Source organism: Chelonia mydas, chromosome 13, assembly GCF_015237465.2.
Source record: "Chelonia mydas isolate rCheMyd1 chromosome 13, rCheMyd1.pri.v2, whole genome shotgun sequence".
In the NCBI taxonomy this organism is placed as follows: domain Eukaryota; kingdom Metazoa; phylum Chordata; order Testudines; family Cheloniidae; genus Chelonia; species Chelonia mydas.
The window spans coordinates 38232787-38249273 of NC_051253.2; the positions used below are offsets into that span (position 1 = coordinate 38232787).

A 16487-nucleotide genomic window follows, 5' to 3' on the forward strand; every position below is an offset into this window, starting at 1 on the left:
ACCACTGGTGCCATTGTAAACCTTGGCAAGGGCTGCAGCTGTGGCCAGCTCTGTAGCAGGGGCTGTGTGCTCTCCGTGGCTGCACCCCCCACTGGGGTCCCTGGAGCCGGGGCTATGCCCCCTGCCATGGCAGGGAAGCTCAGCCTCTCAGTCACCCCCCCATGGAACTCCATTCCTTCCCCCTACCTATCGCTGCCCCCCGGTTATCTTTTAGTAAAGTCACAGACAGGTCACGAGCTCCATGAATTTTTGTTTATTTCCTGTGACCTGTCTGTGACTTTACTAAAAATAACCATGACAAAATCTTAATATTTATAGGTAAGGCTAACTGATGGTCAGAAAAGCAGAGGTAACTGAGGCTTTAGTGAGAGAGGTTTAAATGTCAAAAAATGCACAATTAAGGTTGCCTGGTGATAGTCGTGCCCTTCCAGAACATCAAGTTCAGCAAAACTTCAAAGCTATTAATTGCAAGACAGTTTTATGTCGATAGTCTTTCATTCAAACTTTTATCCCTTAAAAGTTTCACACAGTAGGACAATCAGACAGTCACTATTGAAGTCCCTCTCTCATATGGCCTGGTTCGTTAAGAAGGCAGCAGGCAGTGGGGAAACCACAGACTTTCAGCTGGAATTTAAAATGAAAGAGAAAAGCCGTGTGGTTTTCACAGAAGACCACGGCTGCAGCTGGAACTAAAAACTGCTCGAACGCTGTCCTTCAAAAACTCTGCTACCGTGACTTGCCCAGTAGCAGGTATAGCAGCTTCTGTCTCATTCCCCTACCTGCGTTACCAACTCCTGGTCATTGTCCAGGGCACCGCATGCTCGCACTTCCTGACCCTTTCCTGCTTCCGTGTGGTCACTACACAATAGACGTGTCTGTCTCCTTCCCCAGGTTCTGCTGCCCTCTGGGGACCACTGCACCAAGGGATTCCTGTTCCCTCTCGGCCATTGCAAATTGGTGGCACATTAGGATTAGAATCCAGATCACCTCCCTCCCTGTCCAGCATTGTCACCGATATTAGATAGATATACTGTAGCTCAAATGATACACTGTGGCTCCAACAAAAATGGTCCTTTCTGCCATTCAAATCCACAGGCCATTATTATTGGCATTTCCATAACACCTTAAGGATGTGAACACACAGGGTTCCAGCGTGCAAGGTGCTGCCCATACACACCACAGGAGACAGGCCTTGCACTCAAGAGGTTTCACTTTAGACAGAGAAGCCCGACAAAGGAATCAGAGACCGGGGTAGTCACTGGCTTGACTTCACATTGTAGATCAATGTCACAACCAAGAACAGAACCAAAATTTCCTGATTCCCCCTGCAGTGGCCTGATCAGCAGACCATGCTGCTTCCCGATCCTGATTCCATTTGAAGAACAGACATTAAAATTGCAGAGACCAAAGCCCTAAATCTCTCAGGGTAAAATCCAACCCTTTGGAGAGGCAGCAGAGCAAGGCCTGTCCCCCAGGGGACCCACACTCTGAGGACTGATGTGGGACTCCAGTGACGCATGGGCCTTTTATTGTCCTTAAGACCCGGAGAGAAGTTCATGCAAGACAGAGATGGGCTAAGTGAGCGGAGGCCAGTTCCACAAGGGAGATTGTCGGGGAGGAAGCCAGGCAGCGACCTCTGTGCATCTGTGGTAGTAAGTAGCGGTGTCTGCAGCTGTGAGACGGTCTGTCTTTAGCCTGGCAGTGGAGCTGTCGGTGGAGGGGGTAACTCGTCCTTTGAACTCATCTGTGATGTAGGCTCTATAACCTGTTCTGAAGGCTGCTAGCCAGACCAGACTTTTCCCCTGGGGCAGGCGGAACTGTTGCCTATGTCGGTCATTGATATTATACCCAGAGACGACACAGTCCAGGGTAAGGGAACTGCCTGGCTCTGCCTGGGCAGAACTTGGCCTGGTTAAAGTGAGCTCTGCCACGCAGCCTGGAAAAGAAAGAGAACAGAGATATTGGTACACTGCACCAGAGCAGGAGTCTCTGTAATCTCCAAAATACATGACGGAGGAAGGTGCAAGACCCCCTCCCATGGTCAGTTACAAAATGACCTGCCCAGACAAAACTGATTTTTCCCCTCACCCCAGAGTCACAGACTGGGTTAAGTATCAGAGCCATGATCCAGTGCCGTCATTAGTTCCTTAGAGGCATGAAAAAACCTAACACCTGACAAGAGGCCACATCTCCCTGCTCACCTGGCAAGCTGCACCACGAGATAAGGCAAAGACAGTGTAACGGCAGCATGACTGCCGACGAGCTATCGCCCTAAGCACTTAAACCCTCCAAGGAAGGCAAGCGATTTTGCATTTCAGAAGCTTTGCGTATCCCTTCTGTCTTTCCCCGCCTACTCTCCACCCACCCATTGACTAGTGGAGTGGGACTTAGGAGATCTGTGTTCAGGCTGAAGTTAGCTACCCAACTCCCTTTGAACCTCATTGGGAGCCATGTGCCTAATTCCCTTAGGCCCCCTTGAATAGCTCTGCTTCTATTACCAGCATTGCCACATACTCACTGTGTGGTGGGAACAGAGGAATTGCTCCAACGGATCAGTCCTGCCCATCAAGCTCAGTTCTTCAACAGAAGCCAATACCAAACGCTTGAGAAGAAGGTGCAAGATTGACTCTAGTAGCAACCTAAGGGATGCCTTAGCCGTAGGGGAATTTTCTTTCCAACCACATTCAGTTAAAGGCTGCCGTGCTTGCTCAAAACAACAGAGACCTTGGACCACCCACTCAGTCTTGCTTTAACTTCATTCCCCATCAAATAACAATGGCTTCCTACCATTCATGGCTGTCGTAGGGATAAATACATTCTTGTTTGTGAGGGGCTCAGATCCTACTGAGGTGGGACCCATGGAAGGTCCTAAACTGAAGGTTATTTTTGATGTTGGTCAAGCTTTGGCTAGAAATACAAATGTTTCACTGGTTCACTTTAAAGGATGAGGACTTCTGAACACTGAGTAGGCACTTATTCTGTGAATAGTAACAATGGAGTCATTGGGGCAGAGCCCCCCCCCCCCCGCACCTCAGTGTAAAGTAGAAGTGATTTCACTGTAGTCAAAGGCACTGATTTTCTTAATCAGTCTGGTGTAAAGCAGAAGTAAGTTCATTGTCCTCAATAAGACTGGATCTCATCTCATTCACCATGGTGTTGGCAGGACTAACTCCACTGGTGTCATGGGGCTGATTCTTCTTTCACATACTCCTGTGTAAATTAGGAGAGACTCCAGTCTTCAGCCACTGTTACCGAGAGGAGAATCCGGAGCAATGGCGCTACTCACAGAGTAAAATACTACTGGACATGAGGAATGGGAACAGAATCTCACCCCGTGCTAGCATTGCCCTCTTTTGAAATATAAAAAAAAATGTAAAGATTTAGAGCTGGATCAGGAGGTAGTGTGTCTGTGTGCAGTGCTAATGAAGTCAGCATGGCTATGCTGAAATACACCACCTGAGAATCTGCCTCTTTCCAGTTTTCTCGGAAAGGGATTGGGCTAGATTTTAAACAGTCTTTAGGAACACGATGATGCAAAGTAGGCGCCTACTGGGATTTTCAAAATAGCATAAGAAGGTTTGGCACCTAACCTACGTTTTTGGTATCTAAAAATACCTTTAAAAATAGGACCAGTTTTCTTGAAAGTCAGGCATAAGTAGGATGAAAACCCCTCAGGCTCAGCAAGACACTTCAAAGCTATTAATTGCAAGACAGTTTCATTTTGGTAGGGTATTTCATGCAAATCTCACCCCTTAAAATTGTACACCGTACGGCAGTGGGAGAGTAGCTCTTAAAATCTTTTCCTGTCTGGTGCTGTTCGATAAGAAAGCAGCAGGCAGTGGGGAAACCACAGACTTTCAGCTGGAATTTAAAATGAAAGAGATACTCCTTGTGGTTTTCACAGATGACCACAGCTGCAGCTGGAACTAAAAGCTGCTAGATCTCTGTCCTTCAAAAACTCTGCTACCGTGACTTGCCCAGTAGCGGGTATAGTAACTTCTATCTCATTCCCCTACCTGCGTAACCAACTCCCGGTCATTGTCCAGGGCACTGCATGCTCGCACTTCCTGACCATCTGCTGCTTCCGCGTGGTCACTACGCAATAGATGTCTCTGTCTCCTTCCCCAGGTTCTGCTGCCCTCTGGGGACCACTGCACCAAGGGATTCCTGTTCCCTCTCCGTCATTGCAAATTGGTGGCAGATTAGGATTAGAATCCAGATCACCTCCCTCCCTGTCCAGCACTGTCAACAATATCAGATAGATATACTGTAGCTCAATTTATACGCTGTGGCTCCAACCAAAGTCATGGGTTTGTTACAGAAATGACTGGGGTGGGGTTTTCTGCTGTGTGTCACGCAGAGGGGCACAATGGCCTCAGAACTCTCTGACTCTGTCCTGCATATTCCCTACGAGTGCTCCAGTTCAACATTTCGGCTGGATGCAGGACCCACTGCGTGGGACGGTCACACATAATGGTCCTTTCTGCCATTTAAATCCATGGGTAATTATTGTTGCCATTTTAGTAACACCTGAAGGGTCCCAACCAAGATCAGCGTTCCAGTCGGTCAGGTGCTGCCCATACACACCACAGGAGACAGGCTTTGCACTGAAGAGGTTTCCATGTAAACAGAAAAGTCAGATAAAGGAACCAGAGACAGGGGAAGTCACTTGCTTCACTTCACATTGGTTCTGTTCTAGGCTGTGACACTGATCTACAAATTCTCCTGATTCCCACTGTGGTGGCCAAACCAGCAGACCATGCTGCTTCCTGATCACCATTTGATTTGAAGAACAGACATTGAAATTGCAGAGGCCAAAGCCCTAAATCTCTCAGGGTAAAATCCTACCCATTGGAGAGGCAGCAGAGCAAGGCCTGTTCCCCAAGGAACTCACACTCTGAGGACTGAGGAGGGACACCAGTGATACTGGGCCCCTCTACTGTCCTTATGGCAGGGGTGAAGTTCATGCAAAGAGAAAAATCGGTTAAGTGAGAGGAGGCCAGTTCCACGAGGGATATTGTTGGGGAGGAAGCCAGGCAGCGACCACTGTGCATTTCTGGCACAGTAGTAAGTAGCGGTGTCTGCAGTTGTGAGACGGTCTATCTTTAGCTTGGCAGTGGAGCCGCTGGTGGAGGGGGTCACCCGTCCTTTGAACTCATCCGCGATGTAGGTCGTGTAACCTGTTCTGAAGGCTGCTAGCCAGACCAGACTTTTCCCAGGGGCTTGTCGGATCCAGCTCAAATGATGGTCATTGATATTATACCCAGAGACAACACAGTCCAGAGTAATAGAACTCCCTGGCTTTGCCTGGGCAGAGCTTGGCTGGGTAAAAGTGACAGTGCCCATGCAACCTGTCAAAGAACCAGAACAGAGATATTGTTATATCACATCCGACGATGCAATAGACATTTCAGAGGCAACTGCAGTGGGCAATTACAAAATAACCAGCCGATATGAAAAGCTTTTCCTAACCCTGCTCTTTTACAAATTGCTTCGGTTCTTAAACCAACGACTCAGTGATGTCATCAGTTCTTGGTTTATAAGAAAAAAACCCAAGACCTTACATGAGGCTGTATCTCGCGCTCACCTGAGAAGATGCACCACAAGATAATGCAAAGACAATGAAACAACAGCATGACTGCTGATGACCTTTGCTTTAGCGCAGTGGGTTGGCGCCAGTGATTTCCTCCAAAGCTACAAGACAGTTATCTCCCCAAGTGCTTATATCCTCCGAGGCAGGCAAATGATTTTGCATTTCAGAAATTTCCCTTCTCCCGTCGGTCTGTCCTCTCTCCCCTCCACCCGCCCTTTTGTGTGTGGTTCGAGCAGTGGAGTGGGACACTGGGGATCTGTCTTCAGGCTGGGATTTTTCAAAGCTGCCTAAGGAAGGGAGGTCCCCAACTCCCTATGAAATTCAATGGGAACTGGGTGCCTAACTCCCATAGGTTCCTTTGAAAACCTCTATTACCAGCGCCCCCACATACTCAGGCTGTGTCTGGAATAAAGGGAGTACTCTAATGAATCAGACCTGTCGATCTATCCAACAGTGGCCAATACAAAAGGCTTGGAAGGAAAGTGCAAGACAGACCCTAGTAGTCGGTTATGGAAAAACCTATCCATGGGGTAATTTTCTTCTAAACCCTGGTGAATAAGAGGGTGGCTTGTTCACACAGGACAGCAGAGACCATGCACAATTCACTCATTCTTAATTTAACTCCCTATTCCAGCTGCAAATCACAGTAATGCAATGGCTTCCTACCACTCATGGCTGCTGTGCCTATAAATTCATTAAATACTCGTGAAGTGATCAGATACTACTGTGATGGAGGCCATGGGAGATTCTAAACAGAAGGTTCACTTCGGACTTAATGTCCATACTTTTAATTTGGAAAATCTATGGTATAACTAACCAAAAAAGGTTCACCATAAAAGTATTCTAAGTTATGAGGATTTCTTATACACTGAATAGTGACTTAACTCCATTAAGACTAAGCAAAGTGTAACAGGCCCAATTCTTCTCATTCACTCACAAGAATGGCCACATTGGCTCAGACCAAAGGTCCAGCTAGCCCAGTATACTGTCTTCTGACAGTGGCCAATGCCAGGTGCCCCAGAGGAAATGAACAGAACAGGTGATCATCAAGTGACCCATCCCCTGTCGCCCATTCCCAGCTTCTGGCAAACAGAGGATAGGTGCGAGTCAGGAGTAAATCCCTGGTGTAACTTGGGCTACTTCTCTCATCCTGTTGCAAATCAGGAGTATGATGCATATTTTTAAGAGGTATATAGATGCCTAGTGGGATTTTCAGAAGCATCTGAGCAACTAAAACTCAATAATTTCGTCGGGCGTTAGGCAATGTGGCATTTCCAAATGCATTCAGAATTGCCTGAATCCATTTAGAAATAGAGCCCCAAATACTTTGGAATCAAGGTGAGTTATTCTTTTCTTACTCACCTCAGTGTAAAGCAGGAGTAACTCCATTGAGGGTCAATGGGACTGAGTCTCAGTGGAAACTCCATTGACTCATCAGGGCTAATTCTCCAGTCACACATTCTAGTGTAAATCTGGAGTAGTTCTTTTGGAATCAGTTAGGCTGATTCTCCTCTCACTCATCCAGGCGTAAAGCAGGAGAAATTCTAGAGTAAAGCAATATAAGTGTGAGGGGGGCCAATGGACCTACTCATGCAGTAAAGCACGACTTTGACACGAGTAACGGGAACATAATCTCACCCTACGCTAGCATTGTTTTAATTTGAAAGGTAAAACCAAAACATTAATACAGGCTATTTGAACTTGTAGATCTAAATATTAGAGTAGTTCCAGGGAAGCCTATGGCATTACACCAATTTAACATCTGACCCTTTAACTTCAAATACTCTTATCAGAATAATTTCTCTTTAACCGAAACTCGGTATAGCGGGAAGGCCTCACGCTGAGCCAAAAACTACGCAATGCGCTAAAGCGTTATTTCGTAAGGCTTTTTATTCATCCTCCCAAAATGTTACAGTACAAAAATAGAATAATATTTGTGAAAATCTCTTCTTCTGGACCGTGCTGGTTATGAAGATGGTAGTTAATGGGGAGAGTTCAGAATTTCAGCTGTGACTTGGGATGAAATGGAAAGGCCATGTGGTTTGCAGCGATGAGAGCCCTTGAAATCTCAGAAGTCCATTCCTGAGAACTTCTCTGCCACTGTGTGCTCATTAATGACTATACAGGAAAGGCATATAGCTGTCTGTGCCAACATATAATTGAACAGGACAGCCACACGGGTGAAGTCCTTTGGCCTGTGCTCTACAGGTGGTCAGACTCAATGGTCCCTTTTGGCCTTAAAATCCATTCGTCACCTTCCACGCGCTCTAACATCAGCGCAGTCGCTCAGCCGCAAGCTGTGGTGCTGGACGCAGGAGTAGCTGGGCTGCGTTCTCGGGCCTGCGTTACGCAGGGGACTAGAGCAGATGATTCTAATGATCGGGCCTTAAAATACATGAATCTACTAATTACTATTTTTGCTTGTGGTAAAACCGGCATGGCCCATAAGCGCAGCGAGCCACAGGCCGGGCTCAGAAGAGCTTATCATTTAAAACCGACAAGAGGCCCTGAGGGTGGGAAAGGGAAGGGGCGGGTAGGTAGACAGGAATTACCTCAGGCCACGCCACAGAGCAATGGGTCGGAACTCAGCTAGCCTGACCCCTAGCACAGAGCTCTAGCCAATAGATCACGGTGCCTCCTGAGGCTGTATGTTCCGGTAAGGCCACAAGATTCATTTTTCGAGGGTGAAGTTCACCCTTGTGCAGGGGGCTCATCCCATGGCCTGTTTAACCCCAGGGTCTTATTCTGAGGGCTGCACTGGGACTCTTGTAATGTGCAGGCTTTGGCAGAGGGCTGAATTTCCTGCAGAGAGAGATGGCTCAGTGAGAGGAGCCCCTTGCCCTAGAGGTTACTGTAGGAGAGGAAGCTGGGAAGCCAGCACTGTGTTTCTCGTGCACAGTAGTAGGTGGCCGTGTCTGCAGCTGTCAGTCGGTCTATCTTTAGCCTGGCAGTGGACCCACTGGTGGATGGGGTGACCCGTCCTTTGAATTCATAAGCGGTGATGGTGGCGTAACCTGTTCTGAAGGCTGTAACCCAGACCAGACGTTTCCCAGGAGCCTGACGGACCCAGTGGAGATGGTGGTCATTGATGTTATACCCAGACACGACACAGTCCAGGGTGATGGAACTTCCTGGCTTTGCACGGACAGAACTTGGCTGGGTTAAAGTGATCGCGGCCTCGGAACCTGTTAAAGAAACACAGAGGAATGATCCTATCCCATCACACCAGTGAGCCAGCTAATCTCCGACAGACCTTTCAGAGGAAGGTGCAAGACACCTTGGAAGTGGGCTGTTACAAAGTAAACCTGCCAGAGATTGGCGTAAGAACAAAAGGATCGACCCACTGATGTCATCAGCCCCTGGAGACATGAAAAATCCCAACCTTACAAGAGGTTGCACCTCGCTGCTCACCTGACAAGATGCACCAGGCCACAACGCAAAGACAACGTAGCCAGAGCATGACTGCTGCTGACCTCTGCTTTAGCACAATGGGTTGGTGTCAGATATTCCCGCTGACTAACAAGGCAGGTATCACCCCATGTTCTTATATCCCCCGAGGCAGGCAAATGATTTTGCATTTCAGAAATTTCCCTTCTCCCGTCTGTCTGTCCCCACCCCCTCTCCCTCCACCCAGTTTCTTGTGGTGACTCCGCATCTGGAGATTTGACTTCAGGCAGGAACTTTGAAAAGTGTTTAATGGACAGATGCCCAAACCCTACTGAAATTCAATCACAGCTGGGTATCTAAAATCCCCTTATACTACTTTGAAACCTCCAGCCTCTATTGCCACATACTCGGGTGTGACAGGAACAGAGGAGTTGCCCTAAGGCCTAAGATCAGTCCCTGCAGGACAATATAAAAAAGATTCAAAGAAAAGTTGAAGCTAGACCCTAATTGTAACTCAAGGAACAGCCCCGCTGTAGGTGAATTTTCTTCCCAATCCCGGTCAGTTAGCGTTCGGCTTGTTTCCACAGAACAGCAGAGACCCTGGACTGTTGACTCAGTCTGTCTTAGTTTTCCGTCTAGGAAATGGAGACAGCCATAATGTCCTGCCACCCATGGGAGTTGTGAAGATAAATTCATTAATGTTTCTGAGGTGCTGAGATACTGCAGTGATGGACAGCATGGATGTTCCAAAACAGCAGGTTATCTTTGAGGTCTGTCAAACCAGGCTTGTTTCCAGTGAAAGCTTTGGTCATTAATTAATGTAAACCTTTTTTGTAGCTAAGCTTTTTCTTTTATTATGAAGACTTCTAATATACTGAGTGTAACTTACATTTTGAGACTACTAAGAAGGGAGTTAATCGGCCTGATTTTCCTCATTGACTTGGGTAAATCAGGAGTAATTCCACTCGTGAGATTTTTGCTTAATCTTCTCCCACTTACCACACTCCCAATTGCCAATAACTCCACTGGAGTCAATCTGAATGAGTCTCATTTTATTCAGCCCAGTTTGAACTAGGAGTAATTCCACGGGTGCCAAAGGATCAGAGTCTCATTTCATCCTGCTGTAAATCAAGAGTAGCTCTATTGGACTCATTAAGGCTAATTCTCCTGTCACTCATTCTCGTGTAAATCAGGAGTGTCTTTTGGAATCAATGAAGCTGATTCTCCTCTCAGCCACGAGGAGTAAGTGAGAAGAGAATCTGGACCAATGGATCTACTCATGGAGTAAAGTACTATTTGATATGAGTAACGGTAAACAGAATCTCACCCCATGTTAGCACTGTCACCATTTGAAATGTAAAATCAACATGCACATTTAAGTCCAGAATTTCTACCCGCCTGGAGTAGAAATGTAGTTGTACTGAAGTCAATGGCACTACACCCATTTACTCCAAGTGAGGATCTGCTCCCTTAACTTTCCTCTTCGATTCCTCTGAAACAAGAATTTCCCTTTTAACCTTGGTGACAAGCGAGGAAAGGGGTCCCCATGCTGAGCCAGACTCTTCAAAGCTGTGCAATGCCCTCGAGTTCTATTTTGGAGGGGTTTTCATTCAAACTCTCCAGTCCCAAAATTGTTTTCAGCACAAAAACAGTATAGTGCCTGCAAAAACCTCTCCCCATCTGACACTCCGTGAGGAAGTAGGCAGGAAATGGGGGAAGACAGGCCTTCAACTGTGTCTTTCTCTGAAATCGAAAGTCCGTGTGGTTTTCAGACATGACCGCATCTGCGGAGGAAAATGAGAACAGCCACTAAAAGACACACAGAGCTCGGCTGCCATCATGTGCTCATTCATGGATGTTGCTGTTTCTGTCTCATTCTTCTGCGCCCGCTAATGAATCACGAGTGGCCATTGTAGAGAACAGCCTCGGGCTGGCCAGTCCTACCCCTGGGCTGAATGCATGTGAGGCATTACACCCTATCGTCTCCCTGTCTCATGCCATGCAGCAGCCATTGTACAGAAGGGCCGTACGTTACTCGTTCTTGGCACTTGGAAAAGGAGGGAGGCCCAAGCGGTTCTGCATTTTCAGAAGTTTTGCATCTCTCTCTGTCTTTCTCCACCTACTCTCCACCCACCCATTGACTAGTGGAGTGGGTCTCAGGAGATCTGTGTTCAGGCTGAAGTTAGCTACCCAACTCCCTTTGAACCTCATTGGGAGCCATGTGCTAATTCCCTTAGGCCCCCTTGAATAGCTCTGCTTCTATTACCAGCACTGCCACGTGCTCAGTGTGTGATGGGAACAGAGGAATTGCTCCAACGGATCAGTCCTGTCCATCCAGCTCAGTTCTTCAACAGAAGCCAATACCAAACGCTTGAGAAGAAGGTGTAGGATCGGTTGCTACTGGAGTCAATGGGATACCCTAGCCACAGGGGAATTTTCTTCCCAACCGCATTCAGTTAAAGCAAAGCTGAATGGCTTGTCCAAGGTCTCCGCTGTTTTGAGCAAGCACATCAGCCTTTAACTTCATTCCCCATCAAATAACAATGGCTTCCTACCATTCATGGCTGTCGTAGGGATAAATACATTCTTGTTTGTGAGGGGCTCAGATCCTACCAGGTGGGAGCCATGGAAGATACTAAACCAAAGGTTATTTTTGATGTTGGTCAAGCTTTGGCTAGAAATACAAATGTTTCACTGGTTCACTTTAAAGGATGAGGACTTCTAAACACTGAGGATGGCACTTATTCTGTGAATAGTAACAATGGAGTCATTGGGGCAGAGCCCCACCCCTGCACCTCAGTGTAAAGTAGAAGTGATTTCACTGTAGTCAAAGGCACTGATTTTCTTAATCAGTCTGGTGTAAAGCAGAAGTAAGTTCATTGTCCTCAATAAGACTGGATCTCATCTCATACACCATGGTGTTGGCAGGACTAACTCCACTGGTGTCATGGGGCTGATTCTTCTTTCACATACTCCTGTGTAAATTAGGAGAGACTCCAGTCTTCAGCCACAGTTACCTAGAGGAGAATCCAGAGCAATGGAGCTAAAATACTACTGGACATGAGGAATGGGAACAGAATCTCACCCCATGCTAGCATTGCCCTCTTTTGAAATATAAAAAAAAATGTAAAGATTTAGAGCTGGATCACGAGGTAGTGTGTCTGTGTGCAGTGCTAATGAAGTCAGCATGGCTATGCTGAATTACACCACCTGAGAATCTGCCTCTTTCCAGTTTTCTCTTTCTAAGAAAGGGATTGGGCTAGATTTTAAATAGTCTTTAGGAACACGATGATGCAAAGTAGGCGCCTACTGGGATTTTCAAAATAGCATAAGAAGGTTTGGCACCTAACCTACTTTTTTGGTATCTAAAAATACCTTTAAAAATAGGACCAGTTTTCTTGAAAGTCAGGCATAAGTAGGATGAAAACCCCTCAGGCTCAGCAAGACACTTCAAAGCTATTAATTGCAAGACAGTTTCATTTTGGTAGGGTCTTTCATGCCAAATCTCATCCCTTAAAATTCTACACCATACGGCAATGGGATAGTAGCTCTTAAAATCTTTTCCTGTCTGGTGCTGTTCGATAAGAAAGCAGCAGGCAGTGGGGAAACCACAGACTTTCAGCTGGAATTTAAAATGAAAGAGATACTCCTTGTGGTTTTCACAGATGACCACAGCTGCAGCTGGAACTAAGAGCTGCTAGATCTCTGTCCTTCAAAAACTCTGCTACCGTGACTTGCCCAGTAGCGGGTATAGTAACTTCTATCTCACTCCCCTACCTGCGTAACCAACTCCCGGTCATTGTCCAGGGCACCGCATGCTCGCACTTCCTGACCATCTGCTGCTTCTGCGTGGTCACTACGCGATAGACCTCTCTGTCTCCTTCCCCAGGTTCTGCTGCCCTCTGGGGACCACTGCACCAAGGGATTCCTGTTCCCTCTCGGTCATTGCAAATTGGTGGCAGATTAGGATTAGAATCCAGATCACCTCCCTCCCTGTCCAGCACTGTCACTGATATCAGATAGATATACTGTAGCTCAAATGATACGCCGTGACTCCAACCAAAGTCATGGGTTTGTTACAGAAATGACTGGGGTGGGGTTCTCTGCTGTGTGTCACGCAGAGGGGCACAATGGTCTCAGAATGGTTTTCCTGGCCTCAGAACTCTCTGACTCTGTCCTCCATTTTCCTTAAAACACGAGTGCTCCAGTTCAACATTTTGGCTGCATGCAGGACCCCCTGGGAAGGATTGCCTCACATAATGGTCCTTTCTGCCCTTGAAATCCGTGGGTCATTATTATTGGCATTTTAGTACCACCGGAAGGGTCCCAACCAAGATCAGGGTTCCAGTGTGTCAGGTGCTGCCCATACACACACCAGGAGCGAGGCCTTGTGTTGAAGAGATTTCAGTCTAAACCAACAAACCCAACAAAGGAATCAGAGACAGGGGAAGTCACTTGATTCTCTTCACATTGGGGCAAAGCCTGGAGCAGAACCAAAATTTCCTGATTTCCGCTGCAGTGGCCTGACCAGGAGACCATGCTGCTTTCCGATCACAATCTGATTTGAAGAACACAAGTTAAAATTGCAGAGACCAAAGCCCCAAATCTCTCAGGGTAAAATCCAACCCTTTGGAGAGGCAGCAGAGGAAGGCCTGTTCCCCAAGGAACCCACGCTCTGAGGACGGAGGTGGGACTCCGTGGAAGCTGAGGGCCTTTTACTGTCCTTATGCCCCAGGATAAAGTTCATGCAGGACAGAGATGGGAGGCCAGTTCCAGGGGGATAGCGTAGGAGAGGAAGCCAGGCAGCGGTCACTGTGTATTTCTGGAACAGCGGTACGTCGCCGTGTCTGCAGCTGTGAGACTGTTTATCTTGAGCCTGGCAGTGGACAGGGCCGGATTAACCTTTTGTGAGCCCGGCGCCAACCATATCTGTGGGCCCCATGGAGGCAGTGGAGCCTGGCGCAGGGAGGTCGGTCCCTGGAACGAGGGGCCAGCCAGGGGCAATGGGGCATGGCATGGCAGGGGCGGCCCCGCTCCACCCAGCCCAGTGCGAGGCCACTATTCACAAACCGGAAGTTGCCAGACGCACAGTGACCTGCCCGGCCCTGTGCTACCAGCTTGCCCCTTCCCCTCGGGGGCGGGCCCATGCTGCGCCACACAGACCCCCCAGCCCAACCTCCCCCAACTCACTGTGCCCAGCACCCCCCCAGACCCACCCATAAATGCCCAGCACCCTTCACAACACTACCCCTGCCCAGCTCCCTCCTGCCCACAACCCCACCACAACTGATCAGCACCCCCCACAGAAGCCCCACTCCCTAGTGACCAAGCACACATGTCTTCCCCGCCCCCTCACAGCTCAGCACCCCCCAGGCTCCCCAGAGACCCAGTCCCCCAAGCCCTGCCTCCCGGCCGCACTCACCGGCCCTGCTGGGAGGCGACTGTGTCTGCCGGGCTGAGCCGGCAGCGCAGCCAGGGCTGGTCCCAGGGCCGGGAATCGCTCCGGCCCCTCGGGAGGGGCAGGATCAGCCAGGCCAGGACCTGGCCCGGCCGGGGTCCCTCAAGACGCACTTGCCTGGAGGGGCCCAGCCAAGCCCTCCGCATTGTTCCCCCTCCACCTGAGACTGGCCAGGCTTCTGCACCAGTGCCAGGAGGCTCAGCTCTGGGGAGACAGGCGGGGCCCCACAGGCCTGGAGCCAGAGGTGCCCTGGGGTCTGGCCAGGGGGAAGAGAGAGCAGGAGGTGGGGCCAGGGGGCGTAGAGGAGCCCTCGGCCAGCCGGCGGGCAGGCCAAGAGGAGCAAGCGGTGGGCGTGGGGAGCCAGCCGGGTCGTGGGGCTCAGTGCAAGCGGAGCAGGCTGGGGCCCCTTCTCAGCATGGGCCCGGCTCCATGGCGCCATTGTGAACCCGGCACTGCCGCTGGTGGAGGGGTGACCCGTCCTTTGAACTCATCCACGATGGAGATGGTGTCGCCTGTTCAGAAGGCTGCTAGCCAGACCAGAATTTTCCCAGGGCCTTGTCGGATCCAGCTCAAATGGTGGGCAGTGATATTATACCCAGAGACGACACAGTCCAGGGTAAGGGAACTACCTGGCTCTGCCTGGGCAGAACTTGGCCTGGTTAAAGTGACTGTGGCCACGCAACCTGTCAAAGAACCAGAACAGAGATATTGTTATATCGCATCCGACCAGGGAATTCACCTTATTTGCAATACACATTTCAGAGGACACTGCAAGACGCTGCCACTCTGCAATGGGCAGTTACAAAATAATCAGCCTACATGAGAAGCTTTTCCTAACCCTGCTCATTGACAGATTGGTTTGGTGCTTAACCCAATGGCTCAGTGATGTCATCAGTTCCTGGTATATAATAAAAACCCCAAGACCTTACATGAGGCTGTATCTCGCTGCTCACCTGAGAAGATGCATCACAAGATAATGCAAAGACAATGAAACAACAGCGTGACTGATGATGACCTTTGCTTTAGCGCAGTGGGTTGGTGCCAGTGATTTCCTCCAAAGTTACAAGACAGTATCACCCCAAGCGCTTATATCCTCCGAGGCAGGCAAATGATTTTGCATTTCAGAAATTTCCCTTCTCCCGTCGGTCTGTCCTCTCTCCCCTCCACCCGCCCTTTTGTGTGTGGTTCGAGCAGTGGAGTGGGACACTGGGGATCTGTCTTCAGGCTGGGAGTTTCCAAAGCTGCCTAAAGAAGGGAGGTCCCCAACTCCCTATGAAATTCAATGGGAACTGGGTGCCTAACTCCCTTGAGATCCTTTGTAAATCTCTATTACCAGCGCCACCACATACTCAAGGTGTGACTGGAACAGAGGGAGTACTCTAATGAATCCGACCCGTCCATCTAGCCAGCACTGGCCAATGCAAAATTATTGGAAGGAAAGTGCACGACAGACCCTAGTAGTCAGTTACGGAAAAACCTATCAACGGGGTAATTTTTTTCTAAACCCTGGAGCATAAGAGGGTGGCTTGTTCACACAGAACAGCAGAGACCATGCCCAATTCACTCATTCTTAACTTAACTCCCTATTCCAGCCGCAAACCACAGCCAGCTATGGCTCGTGAAGTGACCAGATACTACTGTGATGGAAGCCATGGAAGCTTCTAAACAGAAGGTTCACTTTGGACTTAGTTTACAAATTAACAAATTAATTCACAAAAAAGTTTCACCATAAAAGTGTTGTAAATTATAAGGATTTCATATACACTGAGTAGTGAGTAGTGACTTCACTCCATTAAGACTACGCAAAGTGTAACAGGCCCAATTCTTCTCATTCACTCACAAGAATGGCCACATTGGCTCAGACCAAAGGTCCAGCTAGCCCAGTATCCTGTCTTCTGACAGTGGCCAATGCCAGGTGCCCCAGAAGGAAAGAACAGAACAGGTAATCATCAAGTGATCCATCCCCTGTCACCCATTCTCAGCTTCTGGCAAACAGAGGCTAGGTGTGAGTCAGGAATAAGTCCCCTGGGGTAACTTGGACTTCTCCTC

General features: G+C 48.6%; 1 gene segment (V, D, J or C); it reads right to left on the reverse strand.

Annotated features, from left to right (window-relative positions):
* Positions 1 to 8434: 8434 nt before the first annotated feature.
* Positions 8435 to 9105, reverse strand: LOC119563620. The segment is given in 2 exon segments: positions 8435 to 8778; positions 9005 to 9105. Coding segments are annotated over 2 exon segments (393 nt in total).
* Between the last annotated feature and the right edge of the window lie 7382 nt (positions 9106 to 16487).